Raw genomic sequence first — 24,513 nt, forward strand, 5'->3', positions numbered from 1 at the left:
GAAAGTACCTTTTTTTTTCTTTTTTTAAGCAACAGTAGAACCTGGGAGTCACTCCCTCCAAATTGTAGTAATCAGCCAAAGTGCTCAAAATGCCCATTGTAACCAAAACCCGTTTTTCTTTCGAACACACAACATGTGTCAGTTCCTGTCAGCGTTGTGCAAAAGGGCAGAACACAGTCTTATGCATGCGTACCAGGTCAGGCTCAATTAGGGGAATTTCATCCCCTATGATGTGAAACTGACCTGATGAATCACTAGATTGCTGGGCTGAGCATATGGAGTTTGCTTTTAAAGTATAACCAATCAGACCTCTTTTCCCTCCAACTGTCAGAATCAAATGGGAGAATATCATTATTTTCAGTTCATGTTATTATTTATTAATTGTATAATGCCAGCAATGAGCTAATTGCTTAACATAAAAGTGATTTCACTGCTGTTTCACACACACCCCCCCTCCACACATACCAGTTTGCTGAGCAAGGTAAAGGCTTTGTCCACTGAAAATGAACAATTACAGGAACTCAGCTAGAATGGCGTTATACAAATTGAAAATATTTCCCATGAGTGGAGGAGGCAGAAAATCGGAAAAATGTTCATGAATACCAGAATTTTTTTGTCATTTATTTGTTGAAATTTTGAAATCATTTCATCCAACTCTTCTTATCAGACGCATGCAAAGTGAGTCCACATTTTAAACCTGCTTGGCCACAATAAAATGCAATCAACACAGAAATGAGTTGACAAGTCGTTCTCTGCACATACTAAGTTGCTTTTATTAATCCAGAACTGCATGCTACAGATACTGTACAGCATGAACATTTATTCATTACAAAAATGGCTTCCAAACCATTAAAAATGAAAATCGGAATAAGAGCATAAAACGGAACAGTAACATCACAACTGTTAGGAAACATTCAAAGTATTCACAAAAAATGTTATAGTTAGCATCTTAATAAACCAGAGAAAAATCGGAGACAGTTTTACAATCGCTTCATGTCAACTACAATGGCACTGAATGAACAGATGAACAATTTTTCAGCTTTATACAGCGGGTTTTTTTTTTGTTTTTCTTTTTGCAACATCAACATGCCTAGGTTTTTTTTTTGTTTTGTTTAAGTTTGCTACCTACCTGTATGTAGTAAGTGTACATAGAAGTGGCAGTCTGATTTTCCCTTTATGAGAAATCTAATATACAGAATTTGGCCCTTAAGGGTTTATACCTCTTCATTTTAAATGCTTTCCGGACAATCTGCTACCAAACACGTCTGTTATAGGTGACATTAAAACTACATACATATCTACCTATGTAACATCACAGCAAAACATGATGAACAAAAAAATTACAGCATTTAAAAAAAATAGAGTTGTTGGGAGAAAGTTAAGTCACTGAGAATTTTGGCACATCAAAATTTTGCACACGGTCTACAGTTCTAATGTCGCAGGGAATTCAATTGCAGTTCTGAATGAGAGACACTTGGACATTGCTATTTTTCAAACAGCGTTGCTACAAAGTCCCTTGCTAATTTTTCAAGTCTTTTTGTCTGTGTAATGGCTTTTAAAGCAATTTTTGTTTTTCATTTATTTACTTTTACACTATTGATCCTTTAAAATGCCCCTGCAAGTGTCCATTTGGTGGCAACTGTGTTTCATACAGGAAAAAAAAAAAAAATCAAAACAACCCCCCCTCCGCCCCCGGAAAAATATATATATACACATTTATATATAAACTTAAAAACCTTGTACAAATGAGTTGTTATATATAAGATGCTTACACTAAGGAAAAAAAACTTTATACAATGTTTCAAGAAAAAAAAGGGGAAAAAACATATTTAAAAATGGACAACATACAGATACAACAAGCAATCTCTAAAGCAATAAATACTACTGGTCCAATAGCGTTGTGATACTTTTTAATTGTTGAGTAGCATTCCCTCCCCCAAAAAGAACAACACCATGGAACGAGGTTTATTCACACATTTTAACCCTTTTGTTTCTGTACATTTAAACAATAACAAGTAACATCACAATAAAAGTTGTTTCACACGAGGAAGGGGGGAAAAGGTAGCGGCACTGCATTCGTTGTGCCCTTAAAGGTTTAAAAACCAGATGTACAATGATTGGTTCGCAAGCTCGTATTTAATACAAATAATAAAGAACCAACACCTTCTGCAAGGGCTGTTTCAAAATCGCTTCTTTTTTTTTTTTTTTTTTCATTTTTAAAATCAGTCTTTAAAACTAAGCTATCGGAACTACATAACAGTTATGTATATATATATATATATATATATTTAAACGCTACAAAGACTTTAAACAGCTGTTGATAAAAATTTTGGCAGAATCATGAGGCTTTTTCTCATCTACATATTTAAAAGGAGAAATTGAAATAACGATGGGTCAAATATTGACCAATGAACTCGATAAACAGCAACTAATGTAGCCATATGGCACAAATTAAAAAATAAAACAAAATTCAAAAAACCAACAAAAAGGACAAAAAAAAACCAACCCAACACAATTTTAAAAAAAAGCAAGGGCTAAAGAGGCTAAAGCTATTCTAAAGACTTGGTTACAAGTGACAGTGGCTGGGGCTGTGTGCCAGCCAAAGAATTATGGGAATGCAAGGAGGATGTCGAAGGTTGGGCTAACGACGAGGATGGTGCTGCTGACAGCTGTAAAGTGGCAGGCGGATGATCCAATGGCCCGTTCTGACAATCAGTAGCAGACAGGGCGCTGGGCTTGCTAGCAGAGCTTTCGGTCAGGACTAAGGAGGACGGTGGCGGCATCATGGAGAGGTGTGCCAGCGGGTCGGGTTTCAATGTGAGCGAGAGGGGTTGTGTTTGTTCAGTCTGTGGTTTTGAGTCTCTTGTGGGGGAGGCTAGCATGTTAGGAGAAGAAGGAGGAGAGTCTAGTAAGCTTCCATCTGAAGAGGGTGGGCTGATGCAGCTGCCTTCACCTTGTATGTAGCGAACGCACTTTTTTTTTCTCCTAGAAACAGGGAGAGAGTTATCTGTGAATAAAGGGCAAAGACGCTAATGGAGAAAGGTATCTAAAGCAACGAGCCATCAATAAACTACCCTGAGCTCTGAACAGGTTACACCCAGAGCCTGCACGGTACTTAAAGGGTTGCTGGGTGTGTATAAGCCACTAAGTCCTCTAAGGAATTGGACTTTCTGCTTCCGGACTTGGAGATGATACGGATTCTCTCTTTGTTCTCCTGTTCAGGCTATTTATTAACAAGGTTCAGATTCAATTTCTTGTAGCCCGATATACTACTTGTTTTCCTAAAAAGGTCAATTCTCCCTACAAAAATTTAACCCCGATAAACTAAAAACTTTAGAGAGCTAATAATTTATCATCATCGGCCTGTATCAAATTTTAAAAAGCTGACTGTAGCACCATGCACCCAAAGGCTGCTTTTAAGTGACTGACTTAAAGGCTTTGAGATACACCACCTTTCCGAGGCAGCAGAAGCTGTGGACTACCGCTCATATTTTTTTTTCTGTTAAGAACCACACCAAATCCAGAGTCAGACAGAAAGGAAATGTAATAGGAAGAACAAAAGGAAGGGAAATAAAAACAAAACAATAAAAAAAAAAACAGAAGAAGAACAAGATAAATGGAAAATGATTCAAAATAACAAGAATAACTGGTTGTATGGCCTGCAGGTTGTGGCTTGAAATTATTTTGTTTTGTTTTGTTTGTTTTGCCGGGAAGGAGTAGGTATTCTGGGTTGTTTTTTTCTGAATTTTAGGGACTATTCCGTTGAGAGGCCATTCGTGTAACTTCAAAGCAGGATTCAATCTCAGTAAGTGAACAGCACAACAACAGGTAAAAAGATGAGGAGCAACACAGAACTCAGTTCACACCAGGAATTATGGGAGCCTCACAAGAAATGCTGACTTAAAAAAACCCACCAAGCCAACAAAGATAATTTCTCCCTTTCTCTCTTTCCCACCCCCCCCCCCCCCCCCCCCCCCGCACCCCTCACCACCCATTTTGGAGCAACAAAAGAGGACCGTTTCAGAATGCTTCTCTTGGCCAGATGTACGCAGAACAAAAATAATTAGGCACACCACTGAAGCATCTTGGCCAAAGTGGTGAAAGTCAAGCCACACAAACACAGTTTTTCTACGGGAAGTGCTAAAACCAGTATCACACCATGTGATTCATTTGACAAAGTTCATTAAACTCGCAAGATAAAGTCAGCTGAGCTTTACAAGAAAAAAAAAATGAAAGACTGCATTTCCAACTAATTCCACTGGATACGACAGAACAGTTAAGCGACTCGGCAATGAATGGCAAAAGGAGGTGAACGGAAATAAGGGTTTGTTTCCCAATTTATCATGCATGGAATATCAATGTCAGTGGGTGAATTCTCCCCCAGATCTAAGCAACTGCAACTCCATTCAAGTAAATGGATTTGCACCCTCTTGTATGGACGGTGGATTTGGCCCAATGGGTATTTTGTTGTGTTAATCCAGGTGGGAAAAATAAGCCATCTCCCCTGCTTTGTCTTTGGTGCTAGTTTGTTTTTGTTTTTTACTATGAGCTGGATCTGACCTTCTGGGTCATAGAAAAAGATACTGTCTGGTACTGTACCCCACCTCGCACCTGCTTCAAAGAGGGGGTTGGCAGATTTCCATGTCATAACACTCCCTTACCAGAGTCAGACAATAGACTGAGGTTCTGCTCAAAGTTCCACACAGAAAGGTAAATGGTTAGGGCTATGAGAGTTTTTTTTAACCACGTTAGCCTGCAGATCAATACATGCTAAAAACTAAGACATTCATGCACTTAAAAATGTAAAAGAAAGACACACACAAACACACACACAAAAAGGGGGGGAGAGGAGGGGAGAGAGAAAAAAAGAACAAGAGAAGAAAGAAAAGGTGAAGATGTCAGGCAGCAAACCATGCTTTATTAGGGCAAAGTTAAAAGATGGAAAAAGCAATTCGGTGGGCTCAAAACAGAACCTTGCTAAATTCCCCCATCAAATAACACTGGAAACCTGTGGTGTTAAGAGTAACTTTATTAACTGGTATGGATTAGTTCTGACATCCCCCCCACCCGAAAAATCTAGTTCCACATTACTCGGTTTCTAAATTGAAATTGTGCAATGCTATCTTATCCACAATTCAAACCCGGGCTTTTTTGTACCACAGCTGGACATTGGGCAGGATGCCACGTTTCGGAACTGGCATGGCTAACGTCTATGTGGAAAAGTAGGCATTAACGTTTAAGGAAGGTCCCAGGTAGTCAGAAATCTCAGTTTCTAGCACACAGAGGATTCAAATTCTGCTCACTTTACACACATCAGCTCTTATGAGGTGCTTATTATCAAACCATTGCTGATTTCGGTCCAATACTGTAATATTCTGTATGATCAACTCTGGGCTTTTCTTTCTTTCTTTCTTTTTTATTATTACTAGCTTGACTTTTGGCCTATGGTTGAGAGTAAGAGCCAGAGCATCTCATGGCAAAGCAGAATATGGTTAGGGCACCACAGATGTGAAAGGTCTTCTTGGCTTAAATGTTAATACCCTTTCTAAAGTCAAATTCTGCCCCAGAATAATTAAACCAATTGCCTTTCATTTTCATTTCAGCATGATCTTTCTCCCTACTTCTATTAAATGTTCAGTTCTTAATATTAAAGTGAAAGCTGGTAGTCTACAAACCCATTTACAAAAAACTTCCTGTTTAAAGGGAGGCCTTGCTCTAACTTTAGCTTCCCCTGGTATATTATGTGTGGCTTCAACTAGTTTTTCCATGTTGAACTGGCTCTTTGTACACAGTGTATTTTTTGTGTATATTTGCGCAGCACAGAACACTCAATAACTAATTACAAACACAAGATAAAGTGCCAAATTCACCACAGGTGTAAATGGGCACAACTTTACTCAAGGGAGTAATTGTGGCTTGAGGGAAAGAACACAGAGCTAGGTCTTGAGTTCTAATCCCTTCTCTGATGCAAACTCGTGATGTGTCCTTGGTTTCCCTGTCTATAAATTGGGATAATAGCACTATTTACCATCTCACAAGTATATTGTGAGGAATAGAGTACACGCAATGTTTTGAAAATGTTAAGAGCAATATAAATATTGTTACTGGAGTCAACATAGCGTGCCCTTTTATACCTGCAGTGAAATTGGCCCTAAAACAGCATCTTGAAAACTAATGACATTGCTGTTACCAGAAACGAAAGCCATGGGTAATGACAAGGGTTTGCTGGGTTCCACCTACTATGACTAAAGATGTCTCAGTTTCTGCCCCATTATCAAACTGCATATCTTATAGACTCTCTCTCAAAGATCCACTACAGAAAACTAACACTCTATAAACAAGAAGCTACAATGGTTGGCACCAGAACAAGAAATGCAGTGACCTATATTCTGCCTAATGAGAAAATGCCACAATACATGTAAAATAAGGGTCAATAAACATAAAGCTATGAGCTATGTCATTAAAAAGTGTTGTCCCCGTCAATGCTGATAATAAAGGTTGTCCCAACAAATAAAAAGACTCTGACCTGCAGCAAATATTTTTGAATAAAATTGAAATAATCTAAGGCAAAAAACAAAGACAAGAAAGGGCTTATTTCTCATCATACACAACTAATGCACTGCCAAAATGATAATCCTATAGCTCAAATGAAAAGCCCCTTTAATGATAAAATGTACCTTTAATAGTATGATGTTGACATAAGTGGACAGAGAATGATAAATGACACAAACATGATGTAGAGCTAGTTCTTATAATCACTCAGCATACAAAGTTTGACACATATGAAATACATTATCTATAGACTACATAAGTATCTATTGACACTGTATACTAACTTAATCATGGTATAAGTTTAATTAAACACATAAGTGTCTTTAGCTACATAAGATTCAAGTATTCTACTTCTTCACAGTGTAAGTGGCTATCCAGTGCCTCTAGATTGGATTTCCTCCCCCTTTTTAAAGCATTTTAAATTGCTATTTTCAAAAGGTATTTAATGTACATATTGACACTGACATTTAACATGATTGTCTTTGCACTTCACACACAACTCACGGTACGGAGCATGCTTCTAATGGAACTTATAATTCACCAAATGGGGACGAATGCGATCTTTTAAAGACATTTTACAAGCCTTCGCTTAGCGTAATGGTTAGACACACAGTACATTGTCAATCCATGTTTGTGCTTGGCATCGAGGAAAACAAAAGGAGTGTGTGCATGCACATAATATACGAACATCTAGTCTATCTTCTAAATGAGATGAAGCACATGGCAAGGGCATGAATAAGCGGGAAAGGTGAGAGAGGAAACACTACATACAGAGTGTGGTTTTGGTTGAAATACCTACCATCAGAATATTCCATATTCAAAGACTGCTTGTATTAGAACAAAGAAACAACAAATTTAACCAAATGTGGTTATTACGGGAAGGGAATGAGAAAAAGAAGTAGCTGGTATCCCTCCACCAAGAAACAAGTACCTTCTGAGTTATCCATGGAACTACAGATCTGGTATAAACCTGCAGTAGAACATGGGCTGCTGAAATTTGGGTTGTTAGGTGCCTTTTACTTCCTGAAAACTGTCCTACCAAAGCTGCAGTTAGTTTTCTCTGGAGCTCATGCGTTTACAGCTCACTTTGCTGGGTTACACTTTTAAGAATTTCAGAAAAACGGTGTTAGAAAATGTAGATAAGTTGCATAGATATTTTCAGGATTGACATATACATTTTTAAATTTTGCAAATAGGCTAATGGCATGACTACAATATAAGCTGTAAACACTGGCTTGTATTTATATATATTTGTGATGAAAACACCAGTGCTGCAGATCACAGAATCTTTTAACCCTTTGGAGATAGTGGACACACACACATACAAATGCAGTGTGAATGTCCACCTAAGCATTCATTTTGCTAACCGTCTGGACAGTGCCAGTTTTATGTACCTCAGGGTTTGCTTGTTCCCAGTTCTACCACCAGGGAAAGGTTATTGGTAAAGAAAGAGAAGAAATGGCATTACATCAGCAAGAGAATTTAGCAATTAAATTTTGAGAATCAAAGATTATTAGCATTTGATGCTGTGGGAGAGAGAAGGTGGAGGGTGGGGGAAAAGGTTAAAAAAAAATAAATCACACAAATGCACTGAGAGGACAGAATGCTTTTATTTCCCCAAAGGCCTAATTGGGTAGTATACCTGCATGGTTTGCACCATAAACTCTGTCGGTCAAGCCCGAACAATGCCCGACACTTCTTTGGAGTATTTGCATCTGTTAGCACAAGGTAAACACAAAAAATACAAACACAATGGTGGATAGAGCTCATTTGGACGTGAAATCTTAGCTACAGCTACGTTTCTCTTTAATCGTGTCAGTTTTATTTGGTAATCTCCCCTTATACCAAGGGTATGAAAGAAAGAGGGCTTCCACACCGAGCCAAAGCAAACAAACAAAAAAACCCTAAAATGGTTACGCTGTTGTGCATTTGCTTCACTTAGCCCACTGTCTGTAACACGTTCAATGCTCGCATTATCAAAGGGCCTTGGACATGTTTGGAGTATGCAACATTCCTTGAGAGAAGGCTGGGAGGGCGGGATTGTGTTTGCAGTCACGGATCAGATATGCTTAGGCTGATGCTGTTTTACAGTGGGTTTTTGGCTAGCAGCAGCAAGGAAAGAGGGGGGAAAAAAGGCAAAACCCTTTCAGAGAGATGATCATTCATGGCAGCGTCCCACTCCCTTGTGTCTTCTAGATCACAACACAGAGCTACAAAGCAACAAGGCAGGAAAAAAGGGGGAAAGTACCAAATAAACCAGCTGCAAATCAGCCATAGCGAGTCTGGGAAAACTATACACACCTGCAGGGGCCGCACCAGTTATTCTGTTGATCAAGGCCAAAGCGCGCTCGGCATTTCTTAGGAGCGCTCAGGTCTGAATGAGTTCAAGAAAGAAGCGAGCAGAAAAAGGAGAGAGAGAAAAGGGGAAGAAAAAAAAAAGAGAAAGATAAAAATAAAAAAAATAAAAAAGGGAATAAAAATCAATGACCTCATTATTAATCGCAAAATATCGACGTTCGATTTAAAAGTTAAAAAAATAGTGATAATCACATTCTTATTCAACTCTTGAAATTAGCTGTTGCAATTAAAGCTGCAGTATCCCTTTGTAAAGGACTGTCTCTTCTCATTTAAACAATGGAGGGAAGTTACCGTGGTTTGTTTAAAATGATGGGTTTTTGGCACATTTTCTTCTCTTTTGGGGGGGAGGGGGCAGGGGAAGGAAGAAAAAAGAAGCTAAGTATGGAGGTTAGCTCTTGCACATGCTCTTTCCTTCAACTCAGACAAACACACACAAAAAAGAGAAAAGGAAAAAAGGTATCTATGGGGATAATGCAGCTTTCAGAATAACACTCATTTTTTTTTATTTCAATTTTTTAATAATTTTTTCAACAACAACAAAAAAAAAAAAAAAGAAAAAGAAAAAGAATGGATAAGAAGCAGCAGACTGCAGAACGGGCATGTTAGCATCAGCCAGAAAATAAATGTAAAGCATGGGGAAATGCGCCGAGTTAGTCAAGCTAGTGAATTGTAATGGACAGTCTTGAACAGAAAGGCAAAATAAATAAACCAAAACCAAATGACATTAAAAAACAAAAAAACAAACAAAAAAAACCCCATACTGCGTAGACATGCTGATGTGAGAAGACTTAGTGGGAGCCGTGAAAAATGCCATTAGATTAAGGAGGTTCATTACTGATTTCCTTCTATTCTTTATCAGTCTCTTTAAAGAAATACTGCATATTCAATTTGCACAGTTAGTACAATTCTGAGATTTTTTTTTTACTGTATTATTATTTAATAGCAGTGTAACAAAACAAAACAAAACAAAAAAGAACAAAAACAAAATTAAAAAAATACTACCAAACATATTATATAAATATATACTGTAAAAACGTGTGGATTTTTTCCCATTTAATGTCATAAGTGTTTAATGTTAAAATCTATCATGGCAGGAAAAAAATTAAAAAACAGTTTATAAACTATTCAAAATGACTCAAAATGACATTAGCACCTGTAATCGGAGGAAGTGAAAGGCAAGGATTTAGGAAACATTCGCTGTGTTCTGAAAAAAAAGAACAAATTATACAAAGTCTTCAAAAAATTTTAATCAGGGGTTCTGCAAAATTGTCTATGAGATTGCCTATGCAGTATTTCTAATCGCCTACAGAGAATGGCAAACCTCCTTAATTTAAAATGGGCGCGATTTACCACTGTAAGGCATGCATCAGAACACACAGGTACAGCCCAAATTAATACCAAACACATACGCGCGCACGCATACACACACACACACACACACGCACAAAATAAGCGCACAACTTTATAACAATGGCATAGGCATTACAACTCTACTTCTGAAGTTAATGGTTTTGTAATTATTAAGAGCAAATTCAACTAATTTCACAAAATGCTCTACATGCAGTGATCTGGTTACTAGTTTTAGAAGGGCAGTAATAGGCAATTAATTAAAATGCATTAAACAAAAATAAAAGGCTGACTACAATAGGGATCAGATGCCAAAGAGGCCAGGAGAAGCCCATTCCTCCCTCCCTCCCTCCCCAAAACCTAGGAACAGAAGGTCAGATACTCCACTGTTCCACTAAGCAAGGTATATTGACTTATTTTACTTACCATTGGTCTCTCCTGGCTGCTTATCCCTTTTCCTCTTCTTCTTCTTTCCCTGCATGCAACATACACAAATAGAAAGGATTTGTAAGAACCCTTTTTGTAAGATGAGGCAGAGCGACACGAGGGAGGACTGTCCTGAAAGCTCACCCAACAGGGCTATGAATCACTGCATGGCAGACTGAGTGAAGGAGCGCACTTATGGCTCTTGCTCATCTCAGGGAAGCTAGGGAAGTGACAGAGCCATGCGTCCAGGTCTGCCTGCTTACCTTGTTCTTAGCCCTTTATTCTAGTTGCAGAGCAGCTTCACCAGAGCCTGAAGTGTGAAGGCAGCGTCCACAAAGCGCTGTAAGTGGCCGAGAGAGGGTATGAGGGCTAGAAGGGGCAACTTATTATGTTAGCACGAGTTAATAAATCTGACACCTCTCTTCCCGCTGCCAGACGTAATGCTCCTTGGCACATTTCTATGTTGAGAACAATGGAGAGACAGAGAGAGAGCTCGACTTGGACACTGAGGGCTCCTCTACTGCAAAAAGTGACTATTAAAATAGACAAGGAAGCCATATTGACATGGAAAAGCTAACATGCAGGAGTGCCGGTTTTGGAATTGACAGAAAACCCAGCAACTGTAGTCGAGGGGAAAATAAAATCAAACATGTGCTTTATCTAAGACATTCCACAGATTCTGCCCCATGGAAAAACCAAGGAACAGTAGGGTTTTACTAACTGTAGGTCCTTTCCCAAACAGTACTTTCCAATAAGTAACTTGCTGTGTACTGTTAAAATCCAAGAGGATGAGATGGGTGGTGGTTGGGGTTTTTTGCTCTTCTTATACTCACCTCAAACAGCATGGGACAAGCCATGACCACAAAGCTACTGTGAATCTTGTGGAAACCTAATTACTATTTTGACAACGGGAGGATTGTAAGGGCTGACTATGGTCCAGAAGAAGAAAAGGGGATCTCTTCTCTAGTAAGTAACCTTTCCTTCCCTACTGTATCCCTCAGCATTGACCAATACAGCTTGCAGAGCAATACAAAGACTTCGAGGATTCTCAAGGCTGGAGCAAGGGGAATAGGATTCTTTCATTTTCATGGGCTCTCTGGATACCCAAGTGATGATTTCTAGGCCAGCAGAGTTGTCTAGAAGCAGTACAGTGATCTCTGCCTTTGGAAGAAGTGGGAGTAAGAGGAATTAGTGAAAAGGCACAAGGGAATCACTAAGGCCAGCAGTCTCTTGTGTCCAAGAGGAAACAAGCTTTATGTTCTCCAAGTAGGAACCTTGCAGTGCTTCTGAAGCCCTGACTACATCTGAGGGGAGGACAGAAAGTTCTCCTAGACATAGGACAGCTTCTCTTCAGTAACTTGGTCTGGCGCCCATCTAAGTGGTTAATTTTGGGCTTTAGCTCAGCATCTCCTCTAAGATGTTTATGCTCTACTTGTAAGAAGCAAAAATGTGAATGTTCTTTTGAAGCTGGAGTTTAAAAATCCTGTAGGGCTCCTGGCAAAGAGCCTCCGAACTTGTCTTTCCTTGCCTGTTCAGGGAGTAAACTGCCACCCTGCTGTCTTGGATGTGACAAGTGAAGTCTTGTTCGGGAGAACCTTTTGCTGATAGAAGGAAGGCTGTGTGTGCAGGCAGTTTTAATGGATATGCCCATAATTCTGTGGCCAAGTGACTGCTATTGGGGAATTATCTCAGCCACATCTCAGGTGATTTTCAGAGGGGGGTTGCTATCTTTGGCTATACTTTGATATAGTTTATGTAAAACTGCAGGGGCCATCTCTTTAACAGAAGACTGCTGGCGCCATTCCAGTCACTATCCCTAAAGACTTTGGGAACAGAGAGGCGACACCTTGCTAAGCAGTCCGGAGGCAATACATCACGCACACAAAACAGGGCTCAAAGTCCACTTTCATTTATACTGATGTAAATTCAGAGTAACTTCACTCAGTGGAGTAGCTCCACATTTACAACATTCTAACTGAAATCAGACTATTGACCCAGGCCTGTACATCTGTGGTTCTTATTTCAAGAGGTACTTGGATAGGTTAACAGACTGAAAAGGCCCCCAGAGTAGATTTATTTAATTTTTGCAGTATGTTTCAGAGAGAATTCAAGTATTTTTTTTTCCAGTTGGAGAAATCAGAGCAATATCAGACAAGGACCAGCTGGGACACAGACATGAGTCTGCTTCAGCAGCTCCTTTGCTGGTAAACACAATAAAAAGAGGGAGTGGATTCTGAGCCTCCTGACCACTGTACCAAGCCTTCAAGCCAGGTATCAAAGAGCTATAATTAAAAATGGCTGATGAGTATGTTTTTGCCAAGGATATTTTTGGTCCCTTATCAACATGAGTTTGGGAAACTCTGTTCCACACTAATAAACACTGGAGAAAGATGCCAACAGAGTCTCTTAAAGGAAGAGGGAAAATCATTTAATTTCAAATTTCTGTACAATGGAGAAGATATTTGATTACACATTTAAATCACAAAGATAGCAGCTCTTACGGTGATTCGCAGACAACACATTTCTCTTCTTTGCCTCATTACTCTACTCAAATGGAGATGGCAAGGTCCAAGGATTTTTCCATCCCTACACTACGCAAGTGCTCTGGCTATAAGAGATCTAGATCTGGATATAAAACACTTGCTGTCTATTTTGGTGTGTTCTCTTTCTGTCTCCAGAACTAAGTCCACCTGCCTATTAGACCTTCTTCTACTGATTCTCCTGTTAATAGCAAAGGTAATGTTGCTGGACCCATTCAGCATCCAAAGGAGTAGCATAGGAACTTGCTTTCAAAGGGAGGGATAAATTCACACCACTTCCCACAAGAGTTTTGTGATAAGTCCCACCCCTTTGCTGGAAGTTTACCCATAAGCGCCCTTGTTTACCAAGTTACGCTAGATCAGCACCTCTAGCCCTGATGGTTCAAAATCCACTTAAAAACAGGCTTTGTCTGACAAAGATCTGCAGAAACTTCCCCTGCATCTTTCCGGATGCAGGAGAAACAAAGGAGTCCTGCTAATATCGAGGCCTGTGGGAGGTACAGTTTCTCAGATCAGTAAGTGGAAGACTGAATGTGCCTTCTGACACCAATGAGACCCTGACAAGGCATTCCCTAAATCCACCTGAACTGAAGAGGAGGCTGAAATCTGCAGTTGCTAGAATGTGCTGCTTGCATCTCTGAAGAGATGGGCTATGTGTATCTAAGCCTCAATGCTTGATGTGAAATTGCTGACGATGGGGTACGATTTAACAAGCTTTGGCACCCCCATCATGCCTCTCTTCTAGATCTCTGGAAGGTCTGCTGTCCAACGAAAGCCTGAGGGGGGAGGAAAACTCCAAGAACTCTGAATGGAATGAAGGAGAGAGAGACAGAGAGAAAAAAACCAAACCCTGTAGATGATGTGTCTGTGTGATGCAAGGCTATTGAGCTCTCCTACTGAAGCAAGGTTCCCCCTGAAGGTCAGGGGGGGACACAGCATCAAGCCGCTGGGAAAGCATCAGCTTTCTCATCCTGTCCTTTTTAGCTTGAGAAGAAAGGGTTTCTCAGTGCTCACATGCTGAGGACAAATGTAAAGGTCCTAAACATTTAAGACACTGTACATGCCCATCTGTCAGCGACAGTCACTAAAGCAGAATGAACGTTCCTTGAAACCTCTTTTAAGCATACGGCAGGTCCTACCTCTACTCCTTATTGAACTCCCAAGAGGAAATCAGACTGCACAGTACCAAGGACTACTCAGCCCTATGGTCTGATGGTCTCAGTCCAGTCCATACCAAAGAGAATGTGTTTTTGCTGGAGGAGCTGGAATGAACTACCTCTGGATCCTAAGAAAACACCTCTCCTATGCCTCTGCCTCTAAAGAGGATGCACAAGTATTGTTTTATGCCCAGGGAGCACAGAAAGATAAGGAAGAAAGGAGAGGAAGAGCTGGACAATAAAGGCAGCTGCGAGGGAGGAGATGAGAGGATTTTGATACCACAAATGGCAAATACAGTTATTTAAATGGTAATATAACATTATTCCAGCACAGAGATATTTGGCATTCTATAACAAAGACTGCTATCTTTTAGTGTGTTGCAGACTGTGAAGTGTCTATCCTGTCCTGTACACATCTGACTGCACCTGCACATACAGGTATATGTAGCTATACACAAAGTGAACAGTTTAAATGATTCATGGCAGAGCAATGTTTTTGGCTATCCTAGGAACCGATTAGACACAAAGGAGACAGCAGCAAAAAAAGCAAACAAAAGTTTACTAAATGCAATTGACATCAGTTTTACAGGCTTGGCCCCCAAATCTTCAGTGAGTTCTGCAAGGAAATACTCCACTGACGGCAATGGGACTCCACCAGAGAGTTTTCAAAAATCATAACAACTATATTATTGGGTAAGATTTTAAAGCTTCTTCCAAGCCACATGGCTGTGACAGCTACAAATCTCTTAAGAATTTTGGGAGGAGGGAATATCTTTTATACACGTGGATCTGAAGAAGAACTTGGTGTGTCTCGAAAGCTTGCCTCTCTCACCAACAGAAGTTGGTCCAATGAAAGATATTCCTTCCCCGCTTTGTCTCTCTAATATCCTGGGACCAACATGGCTACAATTATACTGCATACAAGAATTTTTGGGCTCAATCCTGTAAACATTACTACCAGATGTAGAGGAAAGTGTGACATTCAACAGTGAGTGAGTGTTTTCAGGATTTGGGCTTAAGTTTGAAAGAGGAGATTTTATGCATATATGGTGGACATATCAATCATTAGGGAGAACTGGGATTGTACTATCACAAAGGGTATTACCAAATGAGCCTTTGGTAATCCCACTGGGGCTCCCCAGAGGAAATGGCCACACAAAAGAAAATGAGGGATTAATCTCTCATCTGCTAGTAGATGCTAGGCTACTGATAGCCTTTCACAGGGAAAAGAAAAAAATAGTCGAACCGCAGCGGAATGGTTCAAAAGAAAAATATGGGAGGTGACTGCTACACACCACTTATGTATCCAGCAAACTAGACAGAGAAATTTGGTTACCATTTATTTGATACTCAGACAAAGTACATTCACCTGCAAAAATACCAGCCCACCTGTCAATTTTTTTTTATTATTAACATGTGATTGACATGCCTGGTCTGTTAAATATATTATAATCAGAGATTTCAGTCAATTTAATCAAATCACTAGAAACGACATCATAGGTGTAGTGATGCTTACTCTGTACTATGGTAAAACCATGTTAAAACAGAGAGCTCTGGTAACTATATTCCTGTGTAACATCTCCTTAAACAAAAACTCGTTGCTGTAATGATTATCGTTTTGCTTCTCATATTTACATGCAAGTATCTGTAAACCTGTTAATACTTCCCAAATATAGGAAGAAGGGGCATTACTACATTATTGTGTTAGGAGGTTTTAAAGCTTCTACCAAGCCCCAGGATTATAACAGCTATCAATCTGTTAAGAATTTATGGACTCAATTCTGTAAACACTTACTACCAGATATAGTGCTTAATTCCCATGGAAGAGCGCACTACACTCAATAGTAAGAGTGTTTGCAGGACTGGGGACTAAGTTGGGAACCAGACAGCTAACAGTAGCATATGCTATGAACAGACTTTCTCAAGTGGGAAAATAAATAAAAATCAACCTGAATACATCCCACCAGTTGGTTGCAAATTGCAGTCTCAAGATATTTGTGTAAAAAGACCAAACAATAGAAGCATATTAAAACATGGCCACAGTAAGGCATAACATACGTGAAATATACAACAGTAGAGCGTGGAATAATTTATGTTAACCCCACTTGAGAGCAAGACTTTCAAACACAACACGCGTTGCCAGTCCTTCTCTGAAGCTAGGATAAGTCTTTCTTCCACTTTCCACTATACTCTCACACAGGTAAGCACAAGACACTAATGATTCATTTTTGGTGGGGAAGAAGGGGAGGAATCATGGGGAGATTTTTTTTTTTAAAGGAACACTTGCCTAATAGCATCTTCCAGAGATTGGCATACGGAAGGCAGACACCCTGCAAGATGTCTTCACAGAGCTTTAATCACATGCCTCACTTCTAACCTTTTACATTCTTTGCTATCCCAGGGAAGGAGCCTCTTCCAAGTGGAGGGCTGTTAATTGTACCCAATTGTTTTGGCAATGCGGGTGGAGCATCCGCTGTTGTTTCCGGACTGGGGTCCTGAGATGCCCTTTCAAAGTAGTGCTTGTGCACGGTGTGTGGACGTAGGTCAGCAGGTTACAGAAAAACAATACATTTCTACAAACTCTACTACTGAAAAAAATATCCACCTACATAGCCACCTACATAGTTATCCCGTGCGGACCAGCCTGGGTAAAGCTGCATATGGAGCTGTCGTTCCTTTCTCGCCAGCTCATAGTATTTAGCTTGTTCTTCTCTGGATAATGCGTGCCACTGAGGTAGGGGAAGAGAAAAGAGAATCAAAAGCACAACTTTTTAAAATACAGTACATCAATAACACTGTGTGTGTATATATATATTCCATTTTCATAAAAACACCAGATAAAAATAGATTATCTGGCACACAGCCAGTTAATATTTTATTTATGACTCTGGTTTACCCAGCTGGGACTGAATTCATCATTTATATTCATTCAGTCCTTTTGTTTTTCTGAAGATGGGCCAAAACCACAATCATTTGTTAACGGGACCAAGATCTGAACCACCTCTGGTTTTGGAAAAGCATCCCATCCTCATTATTCCCACACTCATTCCCATATTCCGTTTTTTCCCCTAGTCTGTGAGAGTGCTAGTCCTTGTATTTACATTCTTCACAGCCACCCCACTTCCCCCAAAAAACCACAGTGAGCCATTTCTCAGGCCAAAATAACATGAAATCTGGGATTTCAAGTCCTTAGACCTGGAAATAGCATAAGAAGAATAGATCTCATTATTATTTCAGTCCCACAAGTGGCGCCACATAGCAAAATATGCTCATGAAAACAAAACACAAATACAAGCAGGAAGATATTCTGGTTTATTTTGATTTCTGTTGAAATAGAAGTTTCAACCCTATACACTTATCAAAATAATCTAGCAAAACATACCCAAAATAAGGACAACACACTCTATCTTTGCAATAGATTTTTTTTCCTGAGGACTTTCACCATATGGTTTTCTCTCTCTCATTTTGGTTACATTAGTTACCTACCCTTCGACCAAGGATTTGATTGATGGCTGCACTCTCTTTCAACGTGCATTCTGCTACGACTTTTGCTCTCATTTCCTTCATATACAACATGAATGCATTAAGAGGTTTCTTTATGTGTGGCTTCTTTTTCTCTTCTTCTTTTTTGGAGTCCTGATGTTTTCTGGATGATGAAGACAAAACAGACAAAGAATCTCACAGTGAGAACTCTCGCAAGTTCATCATACTCATCCCCCCCAATCTCTATACATAAACCCTATTAAACAGCTCTGCAGCAAAACTACCTTCATTTTATACTTGCAACTTTTGCAACTGGCCACTGAAAACTAAAGGCTTCAGGGTTCTTTAGAGTCAGCGGGCTGCTACATGAGAACCACTTCCACAGTCTTACAAGAAACCCACTTGGTGTATAAGTAACCTAGCCAGATATATTTTTATCCCTTTGGGAACAGAAGTAAGGATAATAGGCCCAGATCCTCACACTGGAATCAATGGGAATTAGGAGACTAAATACCTTTGAGGATCTGAGCCATCATGCCTAGCAAAATGGGACCATGGTCCATGACTGGGTTTGCTAGGCACTAACACAATGCAAATAATAATAAAACACACTCCCGTGCCCCCAAATATCACTTATATTATTAAATGGGAAAAAAATACTCAGTCCAGAGTAGGGAGTACCACGCATGTTCTGAGTACAGGGCAGGAAAAACAAGATTCTCCTTAATTCTAATCCCAGAGCTAACACCAATTCCCTCTGTGGCTTTTGGCACGTCACTTATGCCCATTTCTCCACCCCGCAAAAGTAGCCTCTAATTTTGGGTACCCTAATCTTTGAGTGCTCAGTTGGATGCTCTTATGTATCTCAAGCTGGGCATTTAAAAGAGAGGCAGACAAAATTATTGGACACCTTAATTATTGGACATCTTAACTAACACACTACATTTTCCCCAGCTGTGCAATATTAATAGCTACTCACCTACTTCTTGGGAGTGTTACAAGGAATTAAGTTATTTATTATTATTATTATTATTATTTTGATACGCAGGGCCAATGAAATTATGGTCAAATACGTTTAGCAAAACCAATCAAACCTGTTCACATATATTTTACAATAAAATCACAGCAAAGTAAAACCCGAATTTTAAAAACAGTGCGTGAAAACCCTCCTTGCAATTAGATTGTTCTAAAAATAAAACAATGAATGTAAAACTTACGAGCTGTGGAGTGAGCCAACATCACTCTGGGAAGATTCCTGTTTGACTGTTGGTGTGACTATGGCCGGATGAGGGATTCCAGTCGTATGTAAACTATGATGTGGCGGGACCATATGTGGAGGAAACCTAGAGGAGAGAAAGCTGTGTAAATCGTCAGAATAAAAATGAATGAATGGGGAGGGATGTATACACACACAAAAAAAGGCACATAACAAGCACAGAACAGCTAGACAAAGCATATGAAAGCAGCAGCATTAATTAGTGATAAATTAAACATAATGATTCTTCTAATGTCATTAAAGCCAATCTTCCCCTTCATTATCATTACTGACATGAGACATTATGATTTTTAATATCTTTAACAAAAGGCAAGTTCAACTGACGAACTTGGATGGAAAAGTGGAATTTCAGCTACTTGCAGGGAAAGCAGGGGTGGATCCACTGCTTTATTGTAAAATTACCAGTGGCAACCAGCGAACCAATTTTTATAGTTCTAATCAGGTTGAGAATTAAGGATGACATCTTTTGTTGCATATTGACAGCGAAATAAAATATTAATGCTGCCACAATTTATATGCATTTTCGACAATCCTTGTGTGTGCCTCATTAGCCACATTTTATGGATGGAGCCAAATAATATATTTATTGTCTTTGGTGAACCTCTGTGATATACTGTTTTACCAGAGGGTGGGAAGATCAGGGAATGAAGTGAATTTTGAACCATTAGGTTTACATACGAAGGCTTAATCCCATTTAAAAAACAAACAAACAAAACCTCAAAAAAATACTTCAGATTTTTTTTAAATGACAAAAATGTAGAGAAACTCCATCTATGCTAATTCACATAGTCAAATACACAGACATAGGCCTCGATCCTACAGATGGATCCAAAAGGAAATGTGGTCCATTTTTGCGAATCTAACTGCAGCATCAGGGCCATAAAATATACACACTAAAGCTGTTTTAAGCATATTCACAGATAACTTCTATTAAAAACAGCAACAAATAAACAAGCTTTCAAAAGAGCAATTAGCTTCGTTATTACTCAGTGGTTTTAAAAGGTTTAAAAGTAAATAAGAAAAAGCATGACCACAACTTTCTCTCAGGCAACCTCACTGAAGTCAATGGGATTTCATAGGCTGTGATCTGGCCTAGACCTTTGGCCCAAGGGGGATTTTACACTCTACAAAAACTCCAACCCCAAAATGGGCTGGAAAACAAAGTTGTGTGTTCTCTACACAATGTTTGCTATTTGTAAATGCCTGGATTCTGAGAGCAGTGAAAGTTGGCCCAGTGAAAGTTCCATATGTATGTCATATGTGTACAGCTGTAATCTGTAGCTATACTGTATTGGCTAAGGATAGGATTTTTCTTCTCCCGCGTGCATACAATGACTTTTCCTGCTAAATATCTATGTTGATAGATCTATAGATTGATCTATGCTGCAATCTATACAACTCACTGCTATATTAAGTATGAATCTGTGCAAAGATCAGAGATGTGACAACAGCATTTAATGATATTTTAAAGTTAATTTTCTACCCTATATTAATACATTCTTTAAGAATGTACTGTCTAAATACTTTATACTGCATTTATGCAAGGACATGGAGTAACCCTTTGGTAGATAACCTTCCAGTACAGCTTTGCAGACTTTTTTCTACTACCTCGTGGAGCTCAGGATTATTAGGAAGAAGGGGTGTTTTGGGTCTGATGGCAGAGGTGGGAAGAGATCTGACTGACAGGGGTGGAGAATTCAAAGGTGGTCAAAGCTTTGGAGAGGGAATTCAGGCCTCTGGCAGAAAGAGGTGGAGAAAAGGAAGGTGGTTTGGCCTTGATGGTAGGGGAAGAGGAGGACAGGGAGTAGACTGGGCTTATTATTTTTGACTTTTACTGTTGGTACCAAAGAGCCCTCATTGGCATGGGTCTCCAAGGAGGCTGTTCAACCACTCTCGTGTCAGTGGATGGGAGCAAGGAGACAGAACATTTGAGCAGGGAAAGGAACTTTCTCTCTGCACAGGTTAGCACAGTAGACAACACACTGGTGTTGGAGTCAGGAGACCTTAGTTCTCTTTCCATTTCTACCAGTCAGCTGCTGTATGATCACGGGCAAGTCACTTCATCTCTCTGTGTCATTTTTCCCCCTCCTATCTCTTGTCTGGGTACTCTATCTAGAGTGCAAGGGACTGTCTGTCACTGTGTGTCTATGCCATGTATGGCACTGTAGGGCCCCAATCTTGGGCCTCTAGGCTCTAACAGGGTACAAATAATGAAAATAATCAATAGTGGGAACTCACTGTGAAGGGATGTAAGGAGATGAGGAGTAAATACAGGGTAAAATCCTGAACCCACTGAAGTCAATAGGAGTTTTGACACTGAGTTCAATAGGGTCAGAATTTCAATCCCAATCTCCTCCCCACTCAAAGCAACCCCATGGAAAACTCTATATAAACAAAAAGAAAAGGAGTACTTGTGGCACCTTAGAGACTAACCAATTTATTTGAGCATAAGCTTTCGTGAGCTACAGCTCACTTCATCGGATGCTTATGCTCAAATGAATTGGTTAGTCTCTAAGGTGCCACAAGTACTCCTTTTCTTTTTGCGAATACAGACTAACACGGCTGTTACTCTGAAATCTATATAAACAGATTCTATATATAAATTCTATATCCTTTAAAAAAAAAAAAATCTAAACTCTAACTAAGGCTAAGCCTTTGCAAATAAAAAACCAACAGACACTCCTTGTCAGAGAAAATGAGGATCGCACTGGCATCAAGAATCTGTTTTTAAAATAACCTGTCTATAGATAGATAGATAATACATATACACACACACAAATGACACATACCACATATGCTATATATTACATCTGGTCATAAAATCTCAGTTGAAACAAATTTTCAACAAAAAATATTGGTTTAATTATTTTTTTGGCAGAATGTTTAATTGGAGCGGGTCAAAAAAATGAAAAAAAAAATCTATTTAACCATTGTCTTAATTTGTACAGAAATTTCAAAGTTTTCTAAATTTTGGAACCAGCCCTTTTAACTGTGTGTGTATATATGCACGCATTAATTAAATGTATGCAGGTGTATGTACATATAACACACACATATTGGGAGAAATCCTGGTCCCACTGTAGTCAATGGCAAAATCTTCCACTGACTTCAGTGGAGCCAGGATATCATCCATCATATTTTACATTTCAAAGACGTGGCAACCTCTATCAACAGGCAACTATCACTGAATAATCACTTGCTGATAGGTAAACTTTAGTAGTGGCATCTGTCCAAGGGAGGTTTTGTGTTTGCCAGGAACTTCTATTTATTGTTTAATAGTGAGAATGGCTTCCTTCTGAGTTAATAAACTGCAGATACAAAGTTTAGCTACATTATGGAAAAGAGAGAAAGCTGAAGCTTGGTATTGCAAGTTTTTAGTTATGTTTTTGGCTTTCAAAGTACGATTCAAGGGTCTAATACAAACCCAAAAGGTCAACAGAACCTTCCCATTGACTTCAATGAGCTTTGGGTGAGATCCCAAGTCTGTTCAGTTATTTATTTATAATCGCATGGAAGTCAGAGCTGGGGAGTGCTAACTATGGAGTTGGCTTAATTCCAGCTTGGGTCATTACATTCTGCAAAACTAAATTTCCCCTGAAATTTCCATTACAAAAGGTATTCTTCACTGCCGCTGCATAACTGCTGTATAGTGTTACAGTGCACTATCAAATTATTGCCAGGTTTCACTTCAGAGGTGGCTGCTTTTCAGTGGTGGGTGTAGTGTTTACCCATCAGTTGGTTAAGTTAGTTACACTTTGCATTAAGGATAAATTTATAAAGGATAAGTTTATAATGGGGTAATAAAGGATCAATAGATAATCACGCTGCAGTTATTAATAGTGTTTCCAGTGTCTGGTTGGTGTTATAAGGACATTATTAGAAAGTTATAAACAACCCCTGGACACTAACAATTGATTAAACAATTATTAATAATTTATTAACCCTTCATAAACTATTTATAGTTGTGTCCTTAATTATTAAGTGTGACTATTAAGATGGTAAAGACCCTTGGGAATATTCTGGGCAGAAAAGCACGAAAAACATGCAAGGTCAATATCACAGTGCAGGTAATTATGGGTACACTTTTTAACAACTGTTTTTAAAGAATGTGGACTAGGGCCTTCGGAGGGGTGGGTATGTGAGCCTGGGTGTGAGAGACTGAGTATGCATATGTGTGTGTGCGTGTATGAGAGAGAAACTGGAATATGCCACTGTTTTTACAGCCAGAGAGCGAGCACATAGTACATTTCAGAGCTACTTCCATTACACATTCAAAACTCCTCTCCAGCATTGTGCCTACGTACTGCAGGGTTTCCAGAACCGAGCAGAGTCATGACAGGACATGCTTCTTGAAGAGCCTGGGCACATGTGGGGGAGTTCATGATGGAGTAGCAGCCTTTTGTCTGAACTACCTAGCTTCTGAGGGTAAACATTAGACTTGTTCACATTGCTCACCTACGGATGTGTGCAGGTGTGTTTCATATGTGCACTCACAGATGACATGGCATGTGAGAAAACATGCGCATAACTACACATTTTAAGGTGGTCTGTCCATAGGAATTGCCCATACTTGGTAAAATACAAAAGGAGTTTTTGGGCAGCAACAAAGAATAAATGTGTCTAAACATACCGCTCGGTATCCATATGTGTGTCTGTGCACGTGTGTGTAATATAAATACAGATAAAAAGAAAGATGGTGTGCGTGCGTGCACGCATATGCAAACACCAGCTGTGCCCCCAGTCCAGTACACACACCTTTGCCTGAGAAATTCCTTTCTTCAGACAAGATTCCCATGAATTGCAATAAACATCCTAACAATTCTAAGCAGCTCATTATATACCCCTGTCTGCTTTTATGGCTCCAAGCCAGAATATAATGATGAGCCTTAACTTGTTAAGGACAACTAATTTTTTGTTCCTAGCTGTCTCAGGGGCTTCTCCCTTACTCACTCTCACTTTACTTCACTGTTGACATGTTTCTGTTAACTGGATGTCATCTGCCTGCCTTGATTTTATGCACAAGCAGTGGGATGCATTTTTCTGTGCAACAATTCTGCTTTGAGTTGCATTAGATTTGTCATTATTCTCTCATTTCCCCCTTGCACTTGTAACATTTCATCTATTCCTGCCTTATTTTTTGAGCCACGGTGCACCCACATTATGGTTTATACATGATCTTGCTCCCTTTGAAGCCGGCAGATTTCAGAGCCAGCCCTCGTCAGGAGAAGTGCCTGCTACCAATTTAGCAGGCTGAGGGCCCCGAGCTCCAACATCTCAATCTAAAGGGGGTCACAGGGTGGCACAAGCGAGTGTCAGCAAGTGCTGTTTAATTGCCAATCTAGGCTTCTCCACGGTGTTTAAAGTATAATGACCC

General features: G+C 39.5%; 1 protein-coding gene across 50 annotated transcripts in view; it reads right to left on the reverse strand.

Annotated features, from left to right (window-relative positions):
• Positions 1-753: 753 nt before the first annotated feature.
• Positions 754-24,513, reverse strand: part of TCF7L2 (transcription factor 7 like 2) — a 205,010-nt gene continuing 181,250 nt past the window's right edge. For 5 of the 50 annotated variants that reach the window (XM_037903718.2, XM_043550888.1, XM_037903721.2 and 2 more), the window contains 7 exons: positions 19,081-19,206; positions 17,867-18,026; positions 17,002-17,109; positions 10,684-10,732; positions 10,064-10,114; positions 8,854-8,926; positions 754-2,985 (listed from right to left, as the gene is read on the reverse strand). In XM_037903718.2, the coding sequence (XP_037759646.1) occupies positions 2,550-2,985; positions 8,854-8,926; positions 10,064-10,114; positions 10,684-10,732; positions 17,002-17,109; positions 17,867-18,026; positions 19,081-19,206 (1,003 nt within the window). In that variant the 3' untranslated portion in view covers positions 754-2,549. Of the gene's footprint in view, positions 2,986-7,350; positions 7,380-8,194; positions 8,268-8,849; positions 8,927-10,063; positions 10,115-10,683; positions 10,733-16,989; positions 17,110-17,866; positions 18,027-19,080; positions 19,222-24,513 lie in introns of those variants that run through there. The other 45 variants (XM_037903712.2, XM_043550886.1, XM_037903716.2 and 42 more) reach the window with 37 other exon arrangements.

This window comes from Chelonia mydas, chromosome 7 (assembly GCF_015237465.2).
Source record: "Chelonia mydas isolate rCheMyd1 chromosome 7, rCheMyd1.pri.v2, whole genome shotgun sequence".
NCBI lineage: Eukaryota > Metazoa > Chordata > Testudines > Cheloniidae > Chelonia > Chelonia mydas.